We start from the raw sequence: 16069 nt of genomic DNA on the forward strand, positions 1-16069 counted from the left end.
ATGTGGAAGTCCTAAACCCCAGTATCTCAGAATGTGAGTGTATTTGAAGATAAAGATAAAGACAGATATTACCTCTTTAAAGAGGTAATTAAGATAAAAATGAAGTCATTAGGGGTGGGCCCTAATCTAGTAGGACTGATGTCCTTATGAGAAGAGAAAATGAAGACACAGGGACACACACGAGGAGACACAGGAAGAAGATGGCCATCTACAAACTAAGGAAAGAGGCCTAACAAGAAATCAACCCTGCTGACACCTTGATCACAGACATTTAGCCTCCAGAACTGTGAGAAAATTAATTTCTGTTGCTGAAGCCACCCATTCTGTGGCACATTCTTATGGCAGCCCTAGGCAACTAATGCAAACATACTACAAAGCTACAATAATACAACAGGTTTTCTGCCCCAAGAACAAGACCCAACAAACCCATGAAGTAGAAACAGGAGTGCAGGTCGGGCACTGGGGCTCACGCCTGTAATCCCAGCACTTTGGGAGGCCAAGGCAGGCAGATCGCTTGAGCCCAGGAGTTTGAGACTAGCCTGGGCAACATGGCAAGACCCTGCCTCTACAAAAAATATTTAAAAATTAGCCAGGCATGGTAGCACGTGTCTGTAGTCCTAGCTACTTGGGATGCTGAGGCGGGAGGAACACTTGAGCCCAGGAGGTGGAGGTTGCAGTGAGCTGAGACCACGCCACTGCACTGCAGCCTGGGCAGCAAAGTGAGACCTTGTCTCCAAAAAAGGAAAAAAAAAAAAATGAAAGTGAGTACAGAGAAAGACCCATGTATATATAGGAACTGGATAAATGATAAAGAGGGCACTACAAGTAATGGGGTAAAACAGACCACTTAGTAGACAGTGTTTGGAAAACTGGACCAATATGTGGAAAAAATTAAATTGGATCCCAAGTTACACCATTCGCAACGACTCCAGATGAATCAAAGTCCTAAATGTGGAAGGTAAAATTGTAACATCAACAGGAGAAAAATAAAACAGTACTTCTGTGATACTGGAGTAGGGGGAAAATATCTTAAACAATACCTCAAAAGCATAAAATGTAAGATGAAACATTGATGAATTTAATCAAAATTCTGTTAAATTGCTGACACTATAAATAAGCAACAGACAAATGAGAGATATCTGCAACAAAAAACTGTCAACAACCTAATATTCAAAGTATACAATAAACTCCTGCAAATCAGTAAGATAAACATAGGAAATCAAATAGATAAATGGGAAAGGATGTACACAGCCAATTCAGAGAAAGAAACCAGTTACAAAGAGCTGTTCAAAATCATTATTAATTGGCTGGGCGTGGTGGCTCATGCCTGTAATCCCAGCACTTTGGGAGGCCAAGGTGGGTGGATCACCTGAGGTCAGGAGTTTGAGATCAGCCTGGTCAACATGGTGAAATCCTGTCTCTACTAAAAATACAAAATTAGCTGGGCGTGGTGATGTGCACCTGTAATCTCAGTTATTCGGGAGGCTGAGATAGGAGAATCACTTGAACCGGGAGGCGGAGGTTGCAGTGAGCTGAGATCGCGCCATTGCACTCCAACCTGGGCAAAAAGAGTGAAACTCCAGCTCAAAACAAAATGAAACAAAACAAAATCATCATTAATTAAGAAAACACAAATTAAACTGACACTGAGATACCAGTTTGCACCCATCAGACTGGCAACAGATTTAAAGGTTGTTGCTGTGAAGTGTTGGTGGGGATATGGGAAAGAAGAATCCTCAAACTGCTGCTGAGAGTACATGACCGACTTCATGACAGCAGGGGTCTCAAGCTCCTTCCCTCCACTCCCTCACACACAGCAGCAGAAGCAGCAGCAGTATTCATCCCCAAGCTAAAGTAAAGAATTGCTCATTAGTGAAAGTGGGCTACTAGCTGGGGGGGGTGCTGGGGGCACCGAGTGAAGAGGAACTTGAAATGACACTGAGCAGCAGGCATGGAGACAAACATGAAAAGTAGCTCCACTCATCACAGAAAAAGGCTGGATTCCTCTTCTAACCAGAATAAAATCCTGCTTATTTTGGGTTGGATAATTCTTTTTGTGAGGGATCATCCCATATATTGTAGAACATTTAAGCAGAATCCCCAGAATGCTATGTCCTCACATGGCTGAAAAGCAGAAAACAGTGAACTCACTCCTGAAAGCACCTTTATAGTGGCATTAACACCTAAGAGCCCTCATGACCTAAACACCTTCCATCAGGCCCATCTCCCAACACTGTCACCTTAGGGATTAAGTTTTCAACATGTGAATTTGGGGAGACACGGTCAGGCCACAGAAAATGGATAAATGGTTGTATAATCATGTGATGGAATATCAGAGTGCAATGAAAATTAACAGCTAATAGCCATCTATGCCTGTTAACATGAATGAATTCATAAATATGACATTGAGCTAAAGCAGCAAGTCACAACACATGTAGTATAATTCCATATATTATGAAGTTCAGAAAGGGCAAAAAACCACAGTGTATTTAAAGGAATGCATACACAGCTGACAAAGCCATAAAGAATTCCAGGGAAATGATAATACAAAAATCTGGATAGAGAGGGGAAGATGAGGATATAGTGGAAGAGGAGCACAGCAAGATTCTAAGGTTCTAGCAATGTTCTATTTCTTTTTTCTTTTTTCTTTTTTTTGCTGAGACGAAGTCTCGCCATGTCACCCAGGCTGCCGTGCAATGGGGCGATCTTAGCTCACTGCAAGCTCCGCCTCCTGGGTTCAAGTGATTCTCTCACCTCAGCCTCCCGAGTAGGTTATAAATGTTCACCACCATGCCCGGCTAATTTTCGTGTTTTACCATTATTTTTGTATTTTTTGTAGGGACAGGGTCTTACTTTGTTGTCCAGGTTGGTCTCAAATTCTTGAGCTCAAGCAGTCCACCTCCTGCCTTGGCCTACTGAAGTGCTAGGATTACAGGCATGAGCCACTATGCTCAGTTTATTGTGAAAAATATCATGTATACGGCAGAGTATATGTATCTTACAGCTAATTATAAAACATATTGATAAACATCTGATGATCAGCACTCGGGTTAAGAAACAGAACATCAGCCAGGCGCAGTTACTTACACCTGTAATCCCAGCACTTTGGGATGCCGAGGCAGGCGGATCACTTGAGGTCAGGAGTTCAAGACCAGCCTGGCCAACATGGTGAAACCCTGCCTCTACTAAAAATACAAAAATTAGCCAGGTGTGGTGGTGGGCACCTATAATCAGCTACTCAGGAGGCTGAGGCAGAAGAATCGCTTAAACCCAGGAGGCAGAGGTTGCAGTGAGCCAAGAATGCACCACTGCACTCCAGCCTGGGTCACAGAGCAAGCGAAACTCCATTTTAAAATAAATAGATAAAAATAAAAAATAAAAATAAATAGTAAAATAATAATAATAATAACAAACCTTAATCTAATAAAAGACATATAGTTCCACTTCCAGCTAAGATGATAATAGTCAAGAAAGAACACACTTGTGCTGTAACAATGACAGAATGGAATAAACAACAACCAGAGTATCATATTTTTGTTTGAAGCTGTCGAAAAATTATAAATTCAAGAAGTCTAAATAAAATAAATTCCAGAATGAGATGAGCCCTTAAGTGTTGATTCATACCTGCAGCATGGGAAACATGAAGAAGTAAGACTCTATAGACAGATAAACTTTGCTAGAAAAGAAGAGCAACTACATTTGGGCTGGTATGGAGGACTGAAATCTGGAAGAGTCTCCAATACAGAGCTAGTCCTCCCCACCCACCAATTGTCTCCAATGAACTACTATGGAAGCAGTGATGTGGAAGTGAGGGAAGAGCTGGAAAACAGAGAAAGAGCTCTGTAATCTCAGTGGTTAGGTCCCAAAGACTTGATGGAGGGAGGGACCTGATCCTGCTGATCCTGACCCAAGACACTGCAACGACTGGTGAACTAAAACTAACTAGCACTGATCCAACCCCTGATTAAACAAAAAAGACCACCACCTCACCCTCACTTCCTGATAGAAGGGCAGGCCTTTTCTGCAGGTAAACATTAGCTATTTATTTAACAACTGCATGTGAATCTACAATTATCTCAAAAGTAAAAGGGTTAAAAATTAGCCACTTTAGTCAACACTGTACTTTTAAACACAACGTACAGCATTCAACCAAAATTAAATAGCATTTTAAGAAGCAGGAAATGGGAGTAAAATAGTAAATAGAAGCAGACTCTCAGATGAATTAGCAGATAGGAGCTTTATAATAATTATAAATATGATATAAAGTCAGAGGAAAAGATGAACAAAATGAAAAATATTTTTCATATCAAAATATGAAAAATTTCAGCAGACAAATAAGAAAATATAAAAGAATGAAATGGAAATTCTAGAAATAGAAAAAATATAATATCCAAAATGATTTTGTTAGATGAACTTAATAGCAGACTGAATACAGCAGAAACATGAATAAAAAGAGGTGTGACATAAATTGTCCATCTGAAGGCCAGGCACAGTGGCTCATGCCTGTAATCCCAGCACTTTGAGAGGCTGAGGCAGGTGGATCACCTGAGGTCAGGAGTTTAAGACCAGCTTGCCTAACATGGTGAAACCCCATCTCTACTAAAAATACAAAAAATTAGCCGGATGTGGTGGTGCTTGCGTGTAGTCCCAGCAACTCAGGAGGCTGAGGCAGGAGAATTGCTTGAGACTGCCAGGTGGAGGTTGCAGTGAGCCGAGATCATGCCACTACACTCCAGCCTGGGCAACAGAGCAAGACTCTGTCTCAAAAAAACAAAACATAATAAAAACAAAAAATGAAATTGTCCAACTGAAGCAGGGAGAGAGAAAAAAAAAAAAAAAAGAACAGTGAGTCAAAGTCCTAAGGGACAACAGCAAATGTGTAACTGAAGTCCAGAGGAAAGGAAAGAGGGAATAGGGAAAAATAAATATTTGAAGAAATAATGGCTAAGAATTTTCCAAAACTGATGAAAGAGATTAACCCACAGATCCAACAAGCTCAGTGAATCACAAAGAGGACACATACAAAATAATAATAATAATTAAAAAACCCTTACTTAGGTATATATCATAATCAAACTGCTGAAAATCAAAGATTAATAGAAAAATTTTAAATCAGCCAGAGAAGAAAACCCCATTACATTCAGGAGAACAACACTAAGGACAGCTAATTTCTCATCTGAAACATTAGAAAACGATGAAATGACATTTTCAAAGTGGTGAAAGTAAAAAGTGCCAACCTAGAATTCCAAAACAGAAAATATTATTTGAATATGAAGTAAAATAAATACGTTTTCAGGCCGGGCGTGGTGGCTCACGCCTGTAATTCCAGCACTTTGAGAGGCCGAGGTGGGCAGATCACGAGGTCAGGAGATCAAGACCATCCTGGCTAACACGGTGAAACCCCGTCTCTGCTAAAAATACAAAAAAATTAGCCAGGCATGGTGGCGGGCGCCTGTAGTCCCAGCTACCCCAGAGGCTGAGACAGGAGAATGGCGTGAACCCGGAAGGCGGAACTTGCAGTGAGCCGAGATTGCGCCACTGTACTCCAGCCTGGGCAATGAGCAAGACTCCATCTCAAAGAAAATAAAATAAAATAAAATAAATATGTTTTCAGAAAAAGTAAAACTTAAGAGAATCCACCTTTTTTTTTTTTTCTTTTTTTTTTTGAGAAGGAGTCTCGCTCTGTCGCCCAGGCTGCAGTGCAGTGGCCGGATCTCAGCTCACTGCAAGCTCTACCTCCCGGGTTTACGCCATTTTCCTGCCTCAGCCTTCCGAGTAGCTGGGACTACAGGCGCCCGCCACCATGCCCGGCTAGTTTTTTGCATTTTTTTGTAGAGACAGGGTTTCACCGTGTTAGCCAGGATGGTCTCGATCTCCTGACCTCATGATCTGCCTGTCTCGGCCTCCCAAAGTGCTGGGATTACAGGCTTAAGCCACCGTGCCCAGCTGAGAATCCACTTCTTACAGATGTTCTACATTCCTTCCTGAAGCTCTGACTTTCCATCTGGTATGATTTTCCCTTTAGCCTGGGAAACTTCTTTAGCTGTTTTTGTAGTGCAAGCATGTTGGTAAAAAAATTCAAGAGTATAATATTAGTGCAAATCAGACTTTTCAAGTTAAGGATTTCAATTTAAAAATCAATTAAAAAGTGTATAGCTTAAAAAGCCAACAGAGAAGATAAAATGGAATACTAAACATTGCTCAGTTAATCCAAAAATAAGACAGGAAAAGAATAAGGAAGAAAAAAGAACATGTAGAACAAAAGAAAAGAAAAAGCAAAATTGATATGTAATCCATTTTGTAAATGGATGGATTGAAAAAAATAAAAAATAAATGGATGGATTGGATTAAATCCAATCATTTCAATAATTACATTAAATGTAAATGGACTCTTCCCTTTAAAAATATTTATTGCCTGCCTACCTTCCTACCTTTCTTTTTTTTCTTCCTTCCCTAAAAAGCCATTAGACAGGCAAACAGAAGTGCCTCAAGGGCCACATGTAAGTACATAACCAGAGTGGGGCAGATCCAAGAGGCTGCTGGAGAGAGGCCACAGAGACAACACAAATAAAGGTAAGTAGAGAAGCCAAAATGGGGCCTGCATGTCAAGGAGGCAGCAATCTGGAGGGATCAGAAGAATCAACTTTGTCACTGTTAGGATAAGATACAAATGTGGGAAGGAAGACAGCCAGAATGAACCCCATGGTGTTGGACTGGAAGTGGAGTGTATAGGGTTGAACTCACGTTTTTCAACACATGGAGAAGTAGATAGACAGATAAATAGAAAGGCAAATGTGTCTATAAATACAGACTTATATATATGATGCTGTTCCCAGCCCCTTTCAGTGGGCTGAGCTGGGAAATATTAGGATATATATATATATTAGGATATATATGTATGTAGATTTATACATATACATGTACACTATATATACTCTATACACTACATATACTCTATACACTATACATTCCCCTTCCAGTCCAAAGGTCCATTCTGGCTTTCTTCCTTCCCATATTTGTATCTTATCCTAACAGTGACAAAGTTGATGCTTCTGATCCCTCCAGAATATACATATACATATATATGTATATGTATATATCTACATACATATATATCCTAATATATATATATCCTACTATTTCCCAACTCAGCCCACTGAAAGTGGCTGGGAACAGCATCATCCCAGTAGCAATGAGCATCCAGAGACAGCATCCAAACATCTCTCCCCACTCAAAGGAGTCAGGGCTCCTTGGATAAATGGAAGATTACAGGGCTGATCCAAGGAAAAAACAAGATGAGCCTGAAACTTTTTTTTTTTTTTTTTTGAGACAGTTTCGCTCTGCCGCCCAGGCTGGAGTGCAGTGGCCAGGTCTCAGCTCACTGCAAGCTCCGCCTCCCGGGTTCCCGCCATTCTCCTGCCTCAGCCTCCCGAGTAGCTGGGACTACAGGCGCCCGCCACCTCGCCCAGCTAGTTTTTTGTATTTTTTAGTAGAGACAGGGTTTCACCGTGTTAGCCAGGATGGTCTCGATCTCCTGACCTCGTGATCCGCCCGTCTCGGCCTCCCAAAGTGCTGGGATTACAGGCTTGAGCCACCGCGCCCAGCCGAGTCTGAAACTTTTTTTATGCTAGAAGCTATGGAAATGCTCAAGGAATGATGGAAGATATACCAAAAGGACAAGGGGCCAGTTCACTCATTGGTGCATAAAAAGATGAAAATTACTATCTTTTTAGAAATGAAAGATACGTTACATAAATAAAGTTAACATATAGCCTTCTGAAATGCACAAATTAGAAGTTAATACAGAATAGGAATAAATGAGCTAAGATTTCAATTTAAAAATACAGAAAAAGAAAAAAATTCATAAAGTAGAAGGAAGGCATTTAAAAAGATAAAAGTAGAAATTAATAAAAGGGAGCACAAAACATTAACATTGCTTAATAAAATATACAAACCTTTAGCTAACATGCTCAAGGGAAAAAAAATACACAAACAAGAATAAACTAGGGACAAGGGTACAGGACATAGAATGAGATGGTGAAAGTGGAAATTACAATCCCAGCACTTTGCGAGGTCAAGATGAGTGGATCACTTGAGGTCAAGCGTTTGAGACCAGCCTGGGCAACATGGCAAAACCCTGTATCTACAAAAATAACAAAAATTAGCCAGGCTGGTATGGTGCACACCTGTAATCCCAGCTACTCAGGTGGCTGAGGCACAAGAATTGCTTGAACCCAGGAGGCGAAGGTTGCAGTGAGCTGAGATTGTGCCACTGCACTCCAGTCTGGGCAACAGAGTGAGACTCTGTCTCAAAACAAGAACAAAAACAAAAACAAAACAAAACAAGAAATAATCTTAATGTCCTTCAACTAGGGCCGTAAAATAATTTAGCAAACCTCATGCCAGTCATTAGAAAACATAAAGGTAGACCTGTACATACTGTTATGGAAAGCAAGTCTCAGAATAACACATAGAATATAATAGCATTTCTGTTAAATATATATATACACATACACACATGTATCAGGTTGAACCATATGAAATTGCCATTTTTGTAAATCAAAACTTCTTCAATATTGGCAATTCCGTATGATTCACAGGAAGGAAGTCACAGTCTGGAAGGAAGGAAAGGAGTCTGAGAGGCATATGAAGGGGGCATTTGCTTCTTATTCCATATTTCTGCTTTGCATGAATCTTTTATGATAAAAAGACATCCATTTGTTATGTATTTTAAAACAAATAGTTGTTTTAAGACCCTGCTGCTTTCCATCCAGCTCCTTGGCTCTGTCCAGGAAAAGACATTCAGCCCCCACCTCTCAGCTTCTCTCAGCTTCATCGCTGGAACGCCATCCTCCTGGGGAAACAATTCAAGCTATGGAAGATGTTCTAGTGTGATTCCATGTTGGAAAACCAAGAACAATGGCCAGGCACAGTGGCTCATGCTCGTAATCCCAGCAATTTGGGAGGCAGAGGTGGGTGGATCATTTGAGGTCAGGAGTTCGAGACCAGCCTGGCCACTAACATGGTGAAACCCCATCTCTACTGAAAATACAAAACTAGCTGGGCGTGGTGGTGCACAGCAGGAGTCCCAGTTACTTGGGAGATTGAGGCAGGAGGATCACTTGAACCTAGGAGGCGGAGGTTGTAGTGAGCCGAGATTGCGCCTCTGCACTCCAGCCTGGGCAACAGTGAAACCCTGTCTCCAAAAAAACAAAATAAAACAAACAAAAAAAAACAAGAACACCTTCAGTGGCCAAATGCAGGAAAAGTAACCTGGCCATCATACGCAGCACCACAAAGATGACTTTTGACAAACTTTGATTCTTGTATACACCCTTTGCATACAAGGTACAAAGGAACAAAACTATGGCTGTATGGAAATAAGCTCATACAGGAGACTGGGAGAAAATGTCCCTAAATGGTACCAGTGGTTGGAGAGAGGGGATGGGATTATGAGTCATTTTCCTTCATTTTTTTGAGACATGGTCTCGCTCTGTCACCCAGGCTAGAGTGCAGTGACACAATCACAGCTAATTGCAGCCTTGACTTCCCAGGCTCCAGCGATTCCCCTCTCCCTGTCCTCCTGCCACCCCCTGCCACCCCACCCCCAGTAGCTGGGACAAGCACATGCCACTACACTGGCATATTTATAATTACTATTATTTGTAAAGATAGGGTCTCTCTGTTGCTGATCTCAAACTCCTGGGCTCAAGTGATCCTCCTACCTCCCCCTCCCAAAGTGCTGGGATTACAGGTGTGAGCACTAGGCCCATTTTCTTTTCTTTATTTTTCAAACTTGCTGCAAGGTTTGACTGTTTTTACAATCAACCTAAACAACATGAAACACACTGAAATGTAAGCTGAAAACTATGGCTTATTAGCCCTGCCCAGATGGTGTCTACCATGCCTGATGGTGTCTATAAACATCAAGAGGGCAATTGTTCCTTAAAAAAAGCAGGTTCAGCCAGTGGTTGAGAATCCAGCATCTGGAGCCAGAATGGCTTGGTTGAGATCCCAGCTCTGCCAGTCCTGACCAAGTTATTTAACCACTGCAAGATTTGGTTTCCTTTGTTGTGAAGTGGGAATCATATCAGTACCTACTTCAGAGGTACTGTTGTTAATAAAGATTAATTGCTGGCCAGGTGCTGTGTTTCACGCCTGTAATCCCAGCACTTTGGGAGGTCGAGGTGGGCGGATCACAAGGTCAGGAGATCGAGACGATCCTGGCTAACACAGTGAAACCCCGTCTCTACTAAAAAATACAAAAAATTAGTCGGGTGTGGTGGCGGGCGCCTGTAGTCCCAGCTACTCGGGAGGCTGAGGCAGGAGAATGGCATGAACTCGGGAGGCAGAGCTTGCAGTGAGCAGATATCACACCACTGCACTCCAGCCTGGGTGACAGAGCAAGACTCCATCTCAAAAAGAAAAAAAAAAAGATTAATTGCTAAGGAACTGGGCCGGGCACACACTCAGTGCCCAACAAATGCTGGCAGCTGTTAGTATCACAATAATCATTTTTATTCAAAGTGCCTCTTTATTCCCCTTAGACACTATTAAAGCCAAATGAGATGATGACTGGGCAAGAACGAAAACTAGAGCTGGCCAGTCCACATGGCGGCCTGGAGAATGAGTCCTCACGTGTGTGCAACCTCTGTTGGTTCCAAGTATGTCTATTTAAGTGATCACTCAGCAGAGCGGCAAGACAGGTCTGATTCTGCATTTAAGCTTGCTAAGAGGATAAGCAACTCTATGCTGTTTTGCATAAGAAATGCTTTAGAGGCTGGGAATAATGCCACAATCCCATCAGCTCCTCCTGAGTCCATAGGGGCCTTCTACCCTAACTGCTTCTCCCTGTATGCTGGGCTGTTCCCTTCCCTGGGGTCCCCTTCTGAGAGCCAGAGGACCCCTGCCAGGCACTCCACCAACTCCAGCACTATCCCTGCCCTGCTCACCCGGTCTCATTTTCAGGGAACTTGGAAGTCTTTGCAGACCTTTGGGAAATGTCTTTTTACACTTAGGGTGGTGGGATGAGGGCATTCGGAATGCTCATGGTGGTAATTTTAAATATTTTAAAATATTGTATTGACCTAGAACACACATCCTGAAAAATGCACACATCATAAGCCTATAATCTTCATAAATTTTTACAAACTAAACACACCCATGGAACATGAGACAGAACATCACCAGCACCCCACAGGCCCCTTCTGAAGGGCAACTACTAATTATCCCAACTTCCAACAACAGTAAATAGTTTCGTCTGCTTTTTTAATTTTTTTTTTTGAGACAGGGTCTCATGGCTCATTGCAGCCTCAACCTGCTAGGCTTAAGCGATCCTCCCACCTCAGTCTCCTGAGTAGCCAGGACTACAGGCATGGCCCACCATGCCTGGCTAATTTTTGTATTTTTTTGTACAGATGGGGGTATCACCATGTTGCCCAGTCTGGTCTCGAACTCCCGGACTCAAGTGATCTACCTGCTTCGGCCTCCCAAAATGCTGGGATTACAGGTGTGAGCCACTGTGCCTGGCCTGTACTTTCATCTGCTTTTGAACTTGATGTATAGAGAACCCTGCCATATTGGCTTCTTTTGCTCAGTGTTACATTTGGTGAGATTCACCCATTTCATTGTGTATCACTGAGGCTGGTTCATTTTCATTTGTGTGTAGTATCCTGTTGTACAAATGCACCACAACGCATTTTTCCTGTCTACTATTAATGGGCACTGGGCCACTTCCACTGTGGAGCTATTCAGCATAGTGCTGCAATGAATGTTCTCCTGTACATCTTTAGTAAACATATGCACAAATTCCTGTTGTGCCTTTACTTAGAAGTGAGATTGCTGGCTAGGCGTGTATTCAGCTTTAGTAGATGCTGTCTAACAGGCTTTCCAGGAGGTTTCCCTAATGGGTATTTTTATAGTATCATTTTACTCTGTCAATTCAAAGGTATAAAATATATATTACATAGAACTCGGATTATCCATAAAGTGTCATAGGAAGGCCCTCAAGCAAAGCAGCTTCACTATCTTCTCTAGTGACAACAGCTATAGCCCAGAGGGACAAATACATCTTAGAAACCTGGACTTTATAGACGGCCAGTCCAACTTCCTTACAGACCCCTAGACCATTTCAACGCCACCTGTAAAGGGAACTCACTGACCCCCTAAAGCTGATTATTCTACAGCTCAAGTTCTCAGAAATCCCTTTCTCCTCCTTTTGCCTCCCGCAGCCCCGGGTCTGCCCTCTCCATGCCAGTTGCCATGGTTTGAATATGTGTCCCCTCCAAAACTCATGTTGAAGCTTTATCTCCAACATCACATATTGAAAGATGGGGCCTTTAAGGAGATTGGGTTATGAGGGTTTTATGAGTGGATTAATCCATTCATGGATTAACAGATTAACAGGTTAATGGATTAACGGGTTATTGTGGGAATGGGACTGGTGGCTTTCTGAGAAGAGGAAGGGAGACCTGAGCTAGCACACTCAGCTCCCTTACCATGTGATGCCCTCTACCTCCTCAGGACTGCAGAGAGCCCTACTAGCAAGCAGGCCCTCATCAGATACGATCCCTCAACCTTGGACTTCTCAGCCTCCATAATTGTAAGAAATAAATTCCTTTGCCTTATAAATTACCCAAGATCAGGTATTCTGTTATAGGCAACAGCAAATGAACTGAGATATCAGTCTTCTGAGTTTTGACAGTGGTACTACATCCCCCTCTTCCCTGTCCAAGCTGAAAGACACAGACTGTGTCCCACAGGCAACGGGACCTGGCTAGGCTAGAAGGACAAGACCCACTCATGTCCCCAGACCTTGCACTGCCTATGTCTTTGGAGTCCAGAGCTCAAGACAGCTCATCTGCAGCTTGGAGCTTAGGGTTACAGAAAGACCTTTCCCAAGTCCTACAGGTCCTGGTCAAAAGGTCAGGCTATTGTGGGCACAGCTGAGATGCAGGAACAACCTACCTGCTATTCTATGCCTGCCTACAAGTGCCAATTGACACACTTTCTCATCCCATCCCCAAGGTCAGGCTCCACCTTCCTCCTGCACAAGGCCCCCTGAAAGAAAACTTTAGTAGACATTGACCCACTAGCCCTGGCCCCCCGGGTGTAAGCTGGCCCTGAGCCCCCACCCCGGGACACATGCTGCCAGTGGCTCACTTACTGATTCGATAGCCCAAGCGTTCTGCATGAATCCTCTTGGCCATGAATTGTCCTTCAATCAGTGCTCGAACCTCCACATCCCCAGGGAATGCTGCGACCTGTCTCCAGAAAAAGGTGGGCACAGAGTAAGGAACTCTCATTGTCCATTCGTGTGTGTGTGTGTCTGTGTGTCTGAGTGTGTGTGTCTGTGTGTGATCTTTTTTTTTTTTTTTTGAGATGGAGTCTCGCTCTGTCGCCCAGGCTGGAGTGCAGTGACTGGATCTCAGCTCACTGCAAGCTCCGCCTCCCAGGCTCACGCCATTCTCCTGCCTCAGCCTCCCGAGTAGCTTGGACTACAGGCACCCGCCACCTCGCCCAGCTAATTTTTTTTGTATTTTTTAGTAGAGACGGGGTTTCACCGTGTTAGCCAGGATGGTCTTGATCTTGTGACCTCATGATCCGCCCGTCTCGGCCTCCCAAAGTGCTGGGATTACAGGCTTAAGCCACCGTGCCCGGCCCTGTGTGTGATCTTTTTAAACAATAGCCCAGATTTGAAACTCATAGCTGGGCTCTTTAACCACTATCTTTGCCTGTCACACACACTCACACAAACACACTACTGAAGCACACAAGCCCACTAGCCTCACATGCATGTCACTTTGAAGAGTCAGAGACATTACAGAATTTAGTCTCAGGCAGCTGAGAGATCAAGTTCTGTCTACCATTCAGCTCTGCAATCTTTAATAAGTTACATTAGTCTTGCTATCATTCTTTTTCTTAACAAAACGGAGATAATAGTGGTGCCTGTTTTTTAGGGTTGTTGCAATGATCAGATTAGACAACAGAGCCTGGAAAATGCAGTACATACTAGATAAGTTACAGCCACGAGCTTACGCTGAGATCCCACCCCTGTGGCATGTCCTTCAAGCTAGCACTGATGGGAATCAAGCCCAGGCTCACCCCTGCTTCTCTGGCACCTGAGAACAATGCTAGAACCTGCTACCATCCCCCTCATGAACAGCTACACTCTAACCTTACCGACCTTCTTCTAGTTCCCAAGCTGCTCCCTCTGCCTGGAAATCTATCCTACTCTTTCCATGGTGAGATCCTGAGTATTTTCAGGTCTCAACCTAAAGGCCACTGCTTTCCCTTGCAGCACTCTGTTCTTCTGCTTCCCAGCCTTAGCACCTGCTGCATTCATGTACGTGCTCATTCACTCATCTACTGTCCCTCTCCCTCCTAAACAGCAGGCTCTGGAGAGCAAGGGCCACCGATGTCTTGTTCTCCTTTGTGTCGCGGGTGCCGGGCACCAATCATACATATCTGTTGGTTGAATGAATGAATGAAGAACACTACTTTCTCCTTGACAAATCTAGGATTGATATGCATGAAAGAGAACAGGCATAACTTCTCCCTCTAATAAAAGAAACCAAACTGATTCTCCATCAGAAGATTGAAATGAACTTCCTACTTTATACAAAGCTTTCCGTTCATAATCCAACATGTAGTGCCATCATCTGCCATTGAATCCAATGCCAACTCGGACAGTTACAGTTTCCAGACAGAGTGTCTTACATAAACCCCCCATTTACTGGGGTCAGAAACATCTCTCAGGTACAACCCAAAATGTGGTGATGACTCTCCAGTGACTATCTAACAGCAATGTCAATTTCGAGCAGCAAGAACCAACTAAATCCTTCCTGGGAAAGGTCACATTGTGGAGGAGAAAGAAAACAGCAGCTTCAGAGCCAGAGAGGACTGGATTTGAGCCCCCTCCACCACCTATGACCTTGTGACTCTGGGCAGATTATTTAGCCTGAGCCTCTGAGTCTCAACCTCTCCATCTAGAAAGAGGAACAATAGTGCCTATTGCTTTGAAAACTAAATGATAGCCGGGCATGGTGGTTCATACCTATAATCCCAGCATTTTGGGAGGGGGCGTATCACTTGAGGTCAGGAGTTCAAGACCAGTCTGGCCAACATGGAGAAACCCCTCTCTACTAAAATTACAAAAATTAGCTGGGCGTGGTGGCTTGGGTCTGTAATCCCAGCTACTCAGGAGGCTGAGGCAGGAGGATCGTTTGAACCCAGGACGCGGGGGTTGCAGTGAGCCAAGATCATCCCACTGCACTCGAGCCTGGGCAACAGAGTGAGACTCCATCTCAAAAAAATTAAAAAAAAAAAAAAGAAAGAAAAGTAAATGAGGAAGGTACAGAAAACCATGAGAACAATGCCTGGCACCAAATGGGCTCAATAAACGTTAGAACCTCCCGGGCTCAGTGGCTTTTTCAACCAGGAGGAAATTAATGATCTCAAGATTCATGGGTTCTTGAAGAGTATGGAACTCGCCAAGGAAATAAGCTCCGTGATACTCAATGATAGTGTTAGCATTTGCTAAATTGGAAGAGAACTCTCAGGTTTTCTGCATTCCTCCCTGAGGGAAAGGACCATGTCCTACAGATTCCCCAGGATCTAGAATGTACCCTGGCACACCACAAGTGTGTATGATATCAATGGATGAGTGAATGAATGAAGTCCCTAAAAGTTACATAATTTCATAGGCAATTATTAAATTTTACACTCACAAATGGAGTCAATGTAACTCCAATACCAACAACACACGTACCTTGTGGTTTTCTGTGTTAAACCTATGACATCCAATAATTTCAGGGGTGATCTCCATTACATCAAAATAAAAACCTGAAATAAAACCAGGAAGAGATCAGCTGTCATTAGTCAAAAAACAAAAGATCGGCTTCTCAACAGACGTAGAACAGGGCAAAATGACCCCATATCCCCGGGTCCCCTGGCTCTCTTTCATCCCCCAGATGAGACCTGCGAATATTCTCAGTTCTTCTCTCCAACAGGATAGAAGGGAACCAGGAAGCCCTGAGCTAGCTTTTCTCGGAGACAACTCTTCCTGCTC

General features: G+C 43.2%; 1 protein-coding gene across 3 annotated transcripts in view; it reads right to left on the reverse strand.

Annotated features, from left to right (window-relative positions):
• The window catches only part of XYLB (xylulokinase), a 67994-nt gene that overhangs the window by 13652 nt on the left and 38273 nt on the right, over positions 1–16069 (reverse strand). For all 3 annotated transcript variants that reach the window (XM_010357242.2, XM_010357244.2, XM_010357243.2), the window contains 2 exons: positions 15770–15843; positions 13166–13262 (listed from right to left, as the gene is read on the reverse strand). In XM_010357242.2, coding sequence (XP_010355544.1) covers positions 13166–13262; positions 15770–15843 — 171 coding nt within the window. The remainder of the gene's footprint in view (positions 1–13165; positions 13263–15769; positions 15844–16069) is intronic.

The sequence above is a fragment of the Rhinopithecus roxellana genome, chromosome 1 (genome assembly GCF_007565055.1).
Source record: "Rhinopithecus roxellana isolate Shanxi Qingling chromosome 1, ASM756505v1, whole genome shotgun sequence".
In the NCBI taxonomy this organism is placed as follows: Eukaryota; Metazoa; Chordata; class Mammalia; order Primates; family Cercopithecidae; genus Rhinopithecus; species Rhinopithecus roxellana.